The 13640-nt window shown below is 41.0% G+C and overlaps 1 protein-coding gene across 1 annotated transcript in view; it reads right to left on the bottom strand.

Annotated features, from left to right (window-relative positions):
• Nucleotides 1-1106: 1106 nt before the first annotated feature.
• coro1ca (coronin, actin binding protein, 1Ca) overlaps nt 1107-13640 on the bottom strand; it is a 28480-nt gene continuing 15946 nt past the window's right edge. Inside the window, exons 3-11 of the mRNA XM_053420110.1 lie at nt 8729-8851; nt 6976-7105; nt 6620-6801; nt 6368-6487; nt 5375-5479; nt 5071-5216; nt 4828-4885; nt 4445-4687; nt 1107-3808 (exon numbers count right to left, since the gene is read on the bottom strand). Of these exons, the coding sequence (XP_053276085.1) occupies nt 3689-3808; nt 4445-4687; nt 4828-4885; nt 5071-5216; nt 5375-5479; nt 6368-6487; nt 6620-6801; nt 6976-7105; nt 8729-8851 (1227 nt within the window). The 3' untranslated portion in view covers nt 1107-3688. The remainder of the gene's footprint in view (nt 3809-4444; nt 4688-4827; nt 4886-5070; nt 5217-5374; nt 5480-6367; nt 6488-6619; nt 6802-6975; nt 7106-8728; nt 8852-13640) is intronic.

Below are 13640 nucleotides of genomic sequence, written 5' to 3'. Positions count from 1 at the left end.
CCAATTGATCGGGAGTGTCCGCATTAGTGGGGGTAGAGCCTACTCGCAAGTCTCTACGACCTTCTTATCCATTACCCTAGCCCTAACGCTAGCCTTAAACCCTAACCCTACCCTCCCTTATCATAATTATTCCCTTAATTAATTCCCTTCCGAAGGTCGTAGAAGCTCGGGGATGGGACCAATCGATCGAGAGTGCCCGCATTGGGGGGGGGTAGAGCCTACTCGCAAGTCTCTACAACCTTCTTATCCATAACCCTAGCCTTAAACCCTAACCCTAATTGCAACCCTAACCCTAACCCTTCACAAATTGGGTTTATCCCTTCCGAAGGTCGTAGAAGCTCGAGGATGGGACCAATCGATTTGGAGTGCCCGCATTAGTGGGGGTAGAGCCTTCTCGCAAGTCTCTACGACCTTCTTATCCATAACCCTAGCCCAAAACCCTAACTCTAGCCCATAACCCTAACCCTAACACTTCACAATATGGGTTTTTCTCTTCCGAAGGTCGTAGAAGCTCGGGGATGGGACCAATCGATTGGGAGTGCCTGCATTAGTGGGGGTAGAGCCTACTCGCAAGTCTCTTTTGTGAAGATCGGTCAAAGGGAAACATACGGGCTGCGTTCCAGGATGCGCTGTTGGGCCATTTTGCCAGGCCCATTTTAAATTACTCCAGAATACAATTACTTTTTGGGGTTTTGAATGTCCTGCAAACGTTGGTATGAATATGAGCACGTCTAGGTCCTGAAAAAGCCCAAAAGGGAAATACAAATCCTTCGAAATACAATAGGGCCTCCCACCGTAGGTGCTCGGGCCCTTAATATGATTAGAAACTTGTCACTAGTCATGTTGGGAAATAACTGTGAACCATAGAAGAACGTTCTAATTATATATTTGTAAACAATTACAAAAGATTTAAGCAAATCAACAAGTGGACAGACAGTCCATATTACATATATATATTATAGTCTATGGGAATTCTGAACAGAACATTATTCGTTTGTTCTTTTTAATAAAGACTGCTTAAAAGAAAAATACCGGATAAATATAACCTTATCCTTGAAAAAAAATTTAAACCAGTAAGTACACAGATGAATTCAAAACTCAATGAGCCCATTTTAAAAAGTCTTTATTATTTTTTCTTATAATCAATGTTTGATACTTGAAGCAAGAATAATGAACAAAAATGTTGAGCAGACCTCGACATGAGGCGTCATCCGGGTTCGTGTTGGTCTGATTTTCTTTCTCGATATTCATACGACCTCCAGTACAACAGAGGCTCAGTCGTCTCATGATGCGTTATGGCAAGGTGCAGGGAACACAGACAAGGGGAAACATTTATAACCCACCTCCCTCAAAAATACCCTCTTGAGCACAACCACAAAACAAAAATTAAAAAAAAATACAGAAAATATGGTCATGTTATTTACACAGCTTCCACTCATTTTTCTAGACCTTTATTACAAACATACCTCTATCTTTCAACTGCACATTTCTCCAACCTACAGATTCCCTTTGGGTCACTATCCACTACTACGCCTCTTTAAAACTCTCGTGCCGACAGTGCTGTGACAGATCTATAGACTGGCAGTCTGATATACAAGATGGGTCAGTAAAATCTGTGTCAGATCAGCGCTCCTGCAGATTCCCTGTCACTAATATTAAGGACTCGCTGCTCACGTTACATCTGGAAGCCACGATGACCGAAAAAAAGCTGCTCGATCGGTTTGACATCATTCTATGATGTTTAAATACCTGTACCGAAGTCGACGGTTTCAAAAAACGCCACCTGGTGTATTTTGGGATGATGTCATCTATGTGGCTGAGATACAGTACTTAAATGAGCAGGAGCCTTGTAGCACCTCAAAGCGGTGGGCACCTCTCAACTCCTCCATTTACTACACAAATCTACTCACACAACAGTCCCCTACAAACACTTCCATGGTCACCCTTATGGCACTTTCAGGTCTTTACAGTGGTTACAATTAGTGAAGGCAAACAGACTGAACCTTTACCCGTCTCAGCTTCCCACTGGGAAGCAAATCTACAACATCAAGAAAATAGAGCTTTTATCATAGCAAAACAGCTCAGATTGAACGATTCCAAAGGTTCATGGTTTTCGAAATAACTATACTCGATGGGGGCATCTGAGAAATAACCATTAAAAAAAATAAACAGGGAGTGGAAGTGCTAAGAGGGATATATGCACAGTGGAACAAGAAACAGGATACAAATTAACAGTGAACTATTCAGTTCATCCAGGTTAGAGACAAATCTTGGATAATCTACTGTGAATCCATTTTTATAACACCACCACCACTAAGACGAAACAAAGCAGGAACATCCAGAGTGACAGGAACCAAAATGGCCAAAGACACGAGGCACATTTTCACACACAATCTTGGCCTCAAAGGTCGATTGTGAACAGTTTCTGAAACGATCTCCAGTTTTAACACCAGATGGTTTTCAATAGTCAAGTCAATGTGTGATAACTTGGTGTCATTTCACATCAATCCCTGTTTTTAAGATACAGATCTGAGATGGTGTTTAATGCAACAGTGACACAAAACAATCCCACTACACTTGACTATACGTGTGTTGAGCTAACCCACCAACGGAGGTTGGCTACTGAACCTCTGAGAAAAACACAAAGCCAAGCTGACAGACGCTTTTTCTGCAGAGAGGCTGAAATGCACAGAGCTGGTTTGTCTGTGGGCAGCCCATAAAATACCACAACGACCGACCAACCAGTGTAACTGAGTCACTACAGTAGAGTGTTTACTGGAGAAGGAATGTTATAGCAGGATCCTTCCCCACACCAACAAGTGCCAATCAATCTGATTCGTGGAATGTATTTGTCTTTTTCTCCAATAAGCAAACAGTGGATGTTAATGAAGCAAGCTAGAGAGGAATGCAGGTATACATGGAGTATTGTGTCCACAGTCAGAATGATGAAAAGCGACAGGAATGAAAAAGAAACAGCAGAAGGCAGGTATTGATTTGTGCAACTCCAACACAGACAGCCATGAAGATTTATCTATAGTCCTTGATGTCGACTGTGGCAGAAAAATTTGTTCAATCCCAATTTATTTGCATCGTCAATCTTCTTTTCCCAACAATTTCTATTTCAGATTAATGAAGACTTTCTTCTCTTTGCACGATCAGTCTACTTCACTGAGTTCCCCTGTTTGCATTTTGAATATTCCCATAAGAAAGAGAAAGAAATACTGTTAAGGAGGTGTAAACAAAAGTTAAATTTGGCAACATTATATTTTGGGGTATGGCAACACAAAACACTGATGCCTACTTCCAAAAAATATTGGGGTATACAATCGCCAATGGGAACTGCTGACTTTGGAATTGCATGGTCATTACTCTAAAATAAAAATAATTGTGTAAGACTGTTTTATAAGAAAAAGATAATAAAAAATGTCTGCCACAGAATAAAAGGAGTCCTTTGTCACCAAAAAGCAAAAAGTATTTTCTGTTAAATTTGCCACACCTCCTTCTTATTCCACCTGTGTTAAACTGAGGGTTGGGGGCTGGCTAAGAAAAGTTCATCTGGAATGTAGCTAGGAATCGTTGCTGGGCAGGACTCAGACGAACACTGTCACTGAGATCGACAGTGACCGGTCCTGCCCACCACCCAGCCAATGGAACGTCCTGAATTGTAGCGGGTTCGGGAAGAGGGTCATTAAATGGCAATTTTGGACATTTGGTCTTCAAGTTTGATGATTCGCTTCTCCTGACTGCTGACCAGGTCCTTGAGGGATTTTATTTCTTTCAAGATCTCCTCCAGCTTGGCTTCAGATTTCTGTGGGAGACACGAAGAACAAAGGACAAGAACTTTTAGCACATTTGTATAAGCTTCGGTCATAATTCTGCTGGAAACTTCAGTGTCACAACAGGGCAGAGGACAACCTGTGAAACACTGCCTACAGTCTTGCACTGCCACCAGGCAGGATCTGGGTCATTGAGGGTTAACATGTTCCTCCAGCAGTGGAACCAAGTGGGCTGTGATTACAGAGCAGTATGGCAGAGAGACACATGGGCTGGGCCCCAGGCGGGTGGCTGTGTTGTGGGTGAGGCATGGATGCATGGCGGCAGGACGCCCAGAGCTGCACCAGACCCCTTAGTTTGTAGAGTGGGTTGTACAACCTCTACAAACCACCCCAGGAGCACAGCCAGCAATCAGCTCTGTTTCTTCCACTTAAAATGTGTCTGTCTGACAACATGAGGTCCAGAGAGCCACAGACGAATAGACAAACCTGCAGTGAGGGGCCTTAATGAGGGCGGAAGTTAGGAGGACAAACTCCCATGTCTGATGTTGTCTAAATATTACAGTACTAACTGCCCATCATTCAAATCATGTACAGGCTTTATTTGGCTAAGATTCGCAGGGTTGTTCTTGATATGTGAAATGATCTGATAATAAAAAGTAAATACTCACAATTGTTGGAGTTGGGGAGGCAGACCTGATGGCAGGGCTCGAGTTCTCTGTGTTCTTGGCCGCCTTGCTATCCAAAATGTTCTTTTTGAACACCTTGAATTCACGGTTCTTGGTCGGAACATACACATTCTTGAGGGAGATGAGTATGGGTTCTCCATTCTTGCCATCAAACCACTCCTCAGCCTCAATGGAGGGGTCTGGTCCGGCTGTGTCAGGGTACAAGTCGTCTTGGAACAGGTCCGACTGAAGGAGAGGGAAAGAGCGACATGCTATGAGAAAAATTCCAAAACCAGTTCATTATAAGAAAAGGCGTCACTACGCTGCTGTTGGTTCAACCTGCAGATTACACAGTGGTGCTGCAGCCGCGTGTAAAGACAACTCACCTTTCTAGGCACAGTCATCACAATAGGCTCACACTTCCTTTCATGCAGTTTATAGAACCTAGAAACACAAATTAAAACCAATTACCAAAAGGTCAGTACATTATTAAACAGAAATAAACTCAAATATCGACAGTGAGGTTTGTGATTATGTTCTGCCTCCTAGTGGTTAAACTAGGAATTCCACTTTACAAATTATAAACTCAAAACAAATTCTGGGTTCAGATGATGAATAGCTTAGCTTACCTTGCAATTTCGACCTTATTGACATCAAGGCCCCTCTTGGGCATATAGCCCATGCCCCTCTGGGGCTCCTTGGTGACAAAGGTGCTAAGGAAGTGAACATATGGAGCCTCATCTGTGATTTCAAAGTAACGGATGCTGCTGTCACCCTGAAAAGGAATCATACATTTTACTTCTGTAGCCAATAAAATGGAAATCTAATTTCCTCATAATATCCCAAAAAATGTATGTTGTGCTGTTAATTATGTATAATTAAGCATTATAATTATGCTTGATTTAAGGGTTGAGTGCCTGAAGGGGAACTTACCTTCCCACAGATGTAAACAATGTTGGTGTCTGGGTCATAGAAGGGCAAGAGCACTCCATTGCTGGAGTCCATTTCATTAACAGTCAGGGGCTCCTCCATGTTGTTCTGTGTGAAAAAAGGGTATTGATAACTTTGTATATGTAGGCCAGAGGAAAAGGTCACTATCTTCAAAAACAGGAAGAAATGGTTGGACTTCTAATAGCTGTGAATATTGTGGTAGATTCCATCATAATAAACTTGTGAATATGGGGCAAGTTTTTAAGGGTTATAAGGTTAATCTCACTTTCCTTACAATTTTAAGACAAAGGAAATGTTTTATATTCTGAAAGAGATTTTTTTTTTTTTTTTTTAATTGAGGAAATAAATTAACTAGAAATGAGGTGAAAATGACTCCTGACGTCTTTAGAGGAGAAATCAACCAGGGATAAAAATCGGTGAAACTGCCAAGAATTCACTTCGTCACAGAAGATGAGCTCAAAAACACTGACATCTAAAATGTAATAACTTTCAGAGAAAATAATCGACTCGCTACAGTCACAGTCAGCTGATTATGTGAAACTGGGTCAGTGAACTGTCTTTGTCCAAACAAACAAAAAATCCATTAAGCAGCCAAACGCTGTTATGTTATAAGGTGGTTATAGGAGAGTGAGGAAAATGCATTTAAAATGTACCACTTTAAAAAATGTGATGATTACTTAGTAGCATGGGCTACATCACTGAGCTTGTTTTGTGTTTACTTCTTGATAATGCTTTAGTGTAAAATAATATAATAAGAGCAATCCTAGAGGAAACCCTGGATAAAATTAATATTGGTCCAAAATACAGTAGTAAATAGTTGCATGCTAGCAACGCCCACACCACCATAGTGCCTAACCCTGCAGAAATCCAAACAAAGCCCTGCTCTCAAACTTATTCTTATTCTCTCAATCCCAGTGTTTGGTCACATAATCATTGAACATATCTCGTGCAGTCAGCGTTCATGATGCATCTTACCATGTTCCACAGGGATAGCTGTCTCTCACTCATGCGACTGAAACCTGTGGTGAGGATGTTGCCGTCAGCCAGGAAAATGGCCCTCATGGGTCGAGCGCCCTCATGAGCCTTCTCCTTCTCCTGTGAAGTGTAGTTTAGGAGTCAACATGGTTTTGTGAGCACAAGACTCACTGTTTCCTGAACTATTAATTATTTCATAATTTAAAATGTAATTTAAAGAGTGTTACAAAGAAATCTTTTAAATCTGCTTACAGCAACAATCTTCTCCTTGCGGGGGTCAATCACACGGATGGATTTGTCCTTGCAGGAGGTGCAGATGAGGCTACCGCTGCGGTTCCAGCTCACGTTGTAAATGACATCAGGGTGCATGTCCTCCAGGGTGATCATGGCCTCACCTGTGCCCACGTTCCAGATGATGACCTGGTTGTCGCAACCTGGCGACAGAGTGAAGTCAAGGTGAGCAGCTCATCACAGTCACGCACAGCATCTGGTCTTTATGGTAGCTAACACCACAATGATATGTTGTAGCTTAAAGTTTAGTGCTAAAATTTAATTCGACCTCAGAGCACTTTAATTCACAGGTTCGAGAACACGGAGAGAGTTGCTACCTGCACTAAGAAGGACATTGCGTGCTGTTGGATGCCATGTGATGATGCCAACACGCTTGGAGTGGCCCTCCAGCACCACCACAGGCTCAGCCATGGCAGTGACGAGGCCATTCTCAGGAATCTGCCACACCTGTGGAGGACATCAACAGGACAGAGGTCAGGAACAGAGAGCAGACAGGCATGAAGTCAACTTATTTCAACATACCCAGTTACTGATGAATTGTAGTTACCAAAAAAGACCTGAGGGGGGCAGCAGCAACTAAGAATTCATTGGCATGCAACAGGATGTGATTCATGACATAAGGGACATATGGTAAAATAACCCATATGCCAGCTGCAGTTAATTTACAAACTTGAACCCTACATTTTTATAATAAGAGTTTATCTACCATTGAGACAAATAGTGGTTCTGAGGAAAAGTCTGACCATAAGATTTGGAGATGAGACCAACTTATATCTTGAAGGTTAATTGATACATGAAGGGAGATCTGTAGCCAGTGAGCTGAATGTTATTTAGCAATTTGGATCAAATGAACACTCTGACATCACCCATCAATTCTTTAGATCAATCCATGTCCAAACTATGACAGTAATATTTTAGTGCTATCTGCAGTAAAATTCATTCTTTCCTGTAAAAACTGGTATAGCAACGTACATATTGTGGTGTACAACTTGACCAGTCTGAGCCCAGACTAGAAAGGGCTCAATCTTCAGTTTCAGATAAATGTATTTTTCATTTTCCCATCCAGCGTCCATGTTGTTTTAATAGCTAATGCACTTGCTCCCATCAGTGTGTACATGACATGTACATTGTCTTAAAATAAAAGCAGACACATTGGTGGTGCAATGCTGTCTCAAATCACTGGTAAGCGATTGTGTTTTTGACCAACAAACATCTCGTCTGAAGTCAGTGGCTCAGGGTTTCACTGTTATTTTAAGAACTCATTATTAAACATGCACCTACATAGGCGAGTACACAACAACCAAACACTGATTGTCACACACACACACACACACACACGCACACGTCTGCTCGAGGGGGATGTAAAACAATGTCTTATCTTACCTGATACGCCCTTATATAGCAAGGCACAAGGGAATGGCAATCCAATTGGTTTACTGTGTGTTGTGCCCAAAACAGACCTATGATTAACTTAGAGACTAAGAATGTTGCTTTTGAATCATGCGCCCGGCACAATTACCTTTTTCCCTACTACTAAACCAGCAAAAGGGGATTTGGACACACCCTCAACATATTTGCAACATGCTCCTTAGACCATTCACATATATAGTTAAAATAGAAGCCCCATTGTTACAAGAAGCAAAAGTATTCATGGCTGTTGTCTCTTCTGCAAACATTAAATAAATAAGACATTGTTTCAGTGTGGGTTTAACAGGAAATCTGGACTTTCAGGTGAGAACGTGGTAGCCAAGTAAACAGGCAACAGTCTAATCTCAGCCTTTTACAGCCCAAATAAGGACATATGGAGGCAAGTACAACTAAAGTCTCAAAAAAGTCTGTGACCTCAGCTCAATAAACAGCTCAAATCATTCCCCAGCTCTGATTCTTACAACACATATTTGAACCTAATCTAATCCAGAGGGTGAGGTCTGCACCCATCCCTGGGTTACAACAGTCTGGCTTCTCGCAATAAAAGCATGTAGTCTGTTGTCACTTATTAGCTCAAGAGGGTGTGTGATGTATTTTTCCCCTCAGTGAAGTGATCCGAGTTTAGGTCGAGACAAACTTTACCATCACTGTGCAGTCCTCAGAGCCGCTGGCAATGACATGATCATCGTGGGGGCACCAGTCAATGTCCAACACCGGGCCTGTGTGTCCACACACTGAGGGGTAGGATTTGTCAATGCGTCCCGTCTGTAAAGACAAAAGATAAACAACAGAAAGTAATGAGATTAGTCTTAGTCTGGTCCTGCTTAGAGAACATCGTCTGATGGAGGAATGAGCATGTTTTGAAACAAGACAATTACAGTATAATCCTAAACAATCCTAAAGCCCACCTACAAATTAAACACAAGCACACATATATGTACACACACATAAATGGAGGTTTTGATTTGATTACAAGTTCTAAGAACATTGTTCGTTGAAGATCAACTGTGTAGAGTCACAAGCTTTGACAGAAAATACGAATCCTACATGAAGTTCTCAAGCCTAGCATGTAATCTGAAATTGAATTTTAAATTGAGAGTCTGGTTTTATTCCCAATTATGAGTACAGAGAAGAACAAATCTTATTGTCTGAATCCAAAGATCAACCGTGGTTTGTCACACCATGACCTAGCCAAAAAGAGAGGCTTAAGTTGTATTGGAGCTACACAGAAGCAAAGTGAGATTATACTGAGCCCCTATTGGTCCACCCACAGTAATTAAAGAACATTATTAGTTCTGACGTCGTGATATAGTAGACACCCACCAGCAGATGCATGGTTTTATACACTATCTCCTTACTTTAAAATGGTAGCCTGAATCACACACTATATTGTGCTCTTCACATAGCCTGCTTATGCAACTCAGACGACTCAAATAAACTTCTTACGCACAAAAAAAACTAAAAACACATGTAAACACACAATTCACTCAGTTATACTGTGCATCCTCCTCTTACCAACGTGAAGCTTAATGTAATCTCTGAACCCTACGAACTAGGACAACCTGGTGCTCTCTACATGGTGAGGTGACTTGGTAAACCTGTGCTGTAATGGCTGCGGTGTCTGGGACACACCCTGGTCTGTGATAAGTCTGTAGCACCACAGGGATGGAGAAATGATGTCAGTTACTATGGAAAGAGTTGTGCTGCTGCAGCCCTATTTTAAGCATAATGGTTTCCCTTATGCAAAAAAAAAAGAGGAGAATAACTCACTGCCCACAGCTATTCTGCCATCATCTTGGGAATGGCTACAATAATTGTTTAAGACCAAGTAGTAACTTTAAGAACAGTATATTGAAGAAAGTAAGACCTCCAACTAAAACTAGAACCTAACCCTAAACTCACAAGAATGTAACCTTCGACAATTACTAATGTTGGTCCAAACAATAGATGTACACTCCAGTTCCATTTATTATGCAGAACATAGTCACACAGTACAACTCAGAGACTTACAATGTCAGTTTACTAAAAGCACATGGAATTCACCCAAGCAGAAGGACATGTTTTGACAGAGAAGCAGTATTATATGATATGGAGTGTCCAGGCTAGCCAGACAAGTTTGAAATTCTGAGCATTTTTCCACCACCCACAACACGCTGTTACCTGCAACTGCATGTTATGCAATCGTTGGCATTTCTTCACAGGCCTTCCATTTCAAATTCTGAATCATGTCTTCTCCCACAGCAACTTACTGATCCTCCACCTGGTGTGGTTATCAAACTTGATGATGATTTGAGTATACTAGTATTTATTTGTGATATTGTATACAACAGCAAAATAACTAACTGAATTTGTAGAAGAGACTTGTGGTGAATTAACCAGAGCTGCATGAGCTTTATTCAAAGTATTTTCTACAAAAGGCAAAGCTAATCATGTGATTAAAGTGATTGTCCCAAAGTTCCAAACAGATCAAGCTCATCCCAAATTCTAAATTATAGCTTTTGTAGCCAAATGATTACATGTTACTTTTAAAGACAGAACTGTCAAGACACATAAATGCAAAAAGCAGCAAATAGAAACCTTTTAGACTCAAAATCTAAACTAATTGCAGCCGATCATTACAATGTTCAGATATTCAAAAAGTGCAGACCAAACAGATCATCTTCAAATGTACAATTTTGGGAAAATAAAACCCAGAGACCAGAAGAAGTTGCCTTGGACCTTGGAGGGACAGTTCAGTTTCTGGGTGTAATGAGTCTCAGGTAAAAGCTATTCTCTGCTACTGCTATAGAACGTTATGCAGCCTAGCAGAGGACACGGCAAGACTCCTGCTATTACAGTGAAAAGTGTGGCCGATATCTCAATATAGCATGATGCATAACTCAAGTCATATTTCGTTAGACTGAAGAGATGACCGGCTTTCTAAATCAGTATAGTCCCACATACAAATCACAGTCTTTGACTCTGTGCTCCATGAAAATATTAGGCCGGTAACCAGTCACCTGACTGACACAGAGTCAGGGCTGTGACACATACTCCAACTCCAAGTTTAGTGATCAAAGTCCGGTGTATGTGATAATGAGTGTGTGAGTCTGTGTGTGTGTACCTGTAGTATGAGAAAAATCACAAGATCTTGTCTAAACCGCACCCTGACTGCTAACCACACCCTGAAATCGGCCCTAAAGCCGAGTGTAAAGAAAGCAGACTTTGACACTGCTGTCAATGGGGATCTATGAGCAATCATCATGCATCAGATAACAATGACCATAATGAAATATTACAAGTAGTATGCATTTCCAGGCCGATAATGTATTTGTGCATATCAATTTAATCACATGGAAATGTATATTCAAGCTTAGTTAATAATTTTCCTGCACCTGATTTCCTGAAGTCAGTAGGAACAGGGTTAAAGCAGGAAGTAGGTGTGGCAACAGGAACGTCCAACAAACTGATTATAGAGGATGATGGGCAAATAACTCACATGAGCTATTCCACTTTATTGTCTTTAATAATGCATTTACTTTGACGTAACAGCATTTTCACAAAATAAACAGATGCATAATATTATTGACACAGAGTAATGCCACTGGTATTCCAGTTATATAATGTAAAACAATGACTATCATTTAAACATCAGTTGGTGTTGTGCCCTTTTGTCTTCTCTGATGAGAACAAGCGTTTGCATACTTGTCTCTAGGGTGGAGGGTGCATTTATTAAAGAAACATTGATTTTAAGTTCACTCAGATGCTTTTGGGCATTAAACTGACTCACAACTGTGCTGATGTTCAAGCAGATGTTATAGTTATTGTAAAACAGAAAAAAGGAGGAGACTGTGCCCCTGAGAGTTTTAGTATATCATCACTGTTTACTCAACACAAACAGTAACGTTTCATTCATCTAAACCTCAGAGTTCAAACTGTGGTGCTGGGAATGTGAGCTTCATTACCAATGCGGAGTTAAAGACTTTTCTTGCATGTAATTAGAAGAGTGTAAACTTAACATTGCTGATAAGCACATGCTCATGTTCTATGTCTGCCCTTGCAGAGGCCCGGATGTCAGAACCCAAAGACTTTGAAACTTCCCAGCACATCTCTCATGTCAGACATACTACAAAGACTTCTACATGACCTCACATTGGATTCAGTTTTCCACAATTATCTATCAACACATTTTTTTAATCACCAGCATTAGCTCAACAATATTAATTCCTTTATTTACGAATTAATCATATCTGCTCTGGATGACTTGTTTCAATTAACCATGACGCCCCAGTAACACTTGAATTAAGCTGTGGAGCTCGACCTCCTGATCAACCCAGGCATGGCAGAGGAGACGACAGTTCGACCAGAGAGAGACGCGTTCTTTACATTCCACACCTCGGCCCAAGGGACTTCTGGTATGTGTATGGCTAATGAGAGCAAAGGTCTGCCAGGGTGTCAAATACAGCACCCTTTGAGGTGATAATGGTGTTTGTATCTGATATGCATGATACAGATTTCAGGGTTTTAAGAACCAACACAAGTGAATCTTGGATCAAGCATCAACACGATACACAAGGCGTATGGAGTGAGATCACAAGGGGATGAAGACTCCTCGAGCCAGGTCAGGCAAGGTTATCAGGGTTTCCTTTGCAATAACATATCTCCATTATTATGTAGAGCCCAAAATAATGTTTTGATGTGAACTCCAGAGTATCAATTTAATGTGTTATTCGCTGGGAAAAAAAGAAATGCAATTGATATTTTAAAGTAAATGTACTGCACAAGAAAGAGGTGTCCACCCAAACACAACTGAAACTTAATTCAGTGGTTCAGCAGTGATGGTTCAGGAACAGTTGCAGATTTAAAATCTGAGAATTGATGATTCAGGATAGTCTTCAAACAGGAGTATCATAGACAGTCATCAACTGTGGGATGAGTGTGTGCTAGAATGTGTCATGGGTTCTATTAGATATCTACACACAGACACAAACATACACACAGTTACTCATTGCCCCTAGCTTGTCTTTTGATGTCGTGGCAGATCCTGCCATCTTGGTGATTTTGTGCCATATATAACAGGCAAAAGCTTCTTGTAACGTCTAAGTTTGGGTTTTGGTTTTTAGGACTCAACAGTACTTTTGTGGTCGTCGTCTGCAGACTCTCTCCATGCTGTTTGACATGATTTCTGCGTAGGTAGTAGAAGATGTGAGTCAGACTTTTCATACCCAAACCATGTTCGGTCTATGCAACAGTGGTTGCCCCTCTTTGGTACGAGCAGCGTGTTTTGTCTTGGTCAGATTCCTCCTCCTCTTCTATAAAACCTTGTGCTGTGTAATGTTCTCCTCCATGTTTGTGTTGCCTTTTTTTTAATTCCCTTTTGGAAGAACATGATGCATTGTTCAAGTGATGAACAATATTGCTGTCAAGACTTATTTGCATCTGAACCACAAGAAGTAGCATCAAAATGAGATGGTAGACTTTTGTCAAATATTGTCTTACTGCAAAGCTCCTTTGTTTTGCAAAAAGATCAGAAGATCTTACAGCGAAGCAGACAGGTGAACAGGTATGTAGCTGT

The sequence above is a fragment of the Pleuronectes platessa genome, chromosome 4 (genome assembly GCF_947347685.1).
Source record: "Pleuronectes platessa chromosome 4, fPlePla1.1, whole genome shotgun sequence".
Taxonomy (NCBI): domain Eukaryota; kingdom Metazoa; phylum Chordata; class Actinopteri; order Pleuronectiformes; family Pleuronectidae; genus Pleuronectes; species Pleuronectes platessa.
Note: the sequence above shows the minus strand (reverse complement) of the source record. Positions and strands in the feature narration are given on the sequence as shown.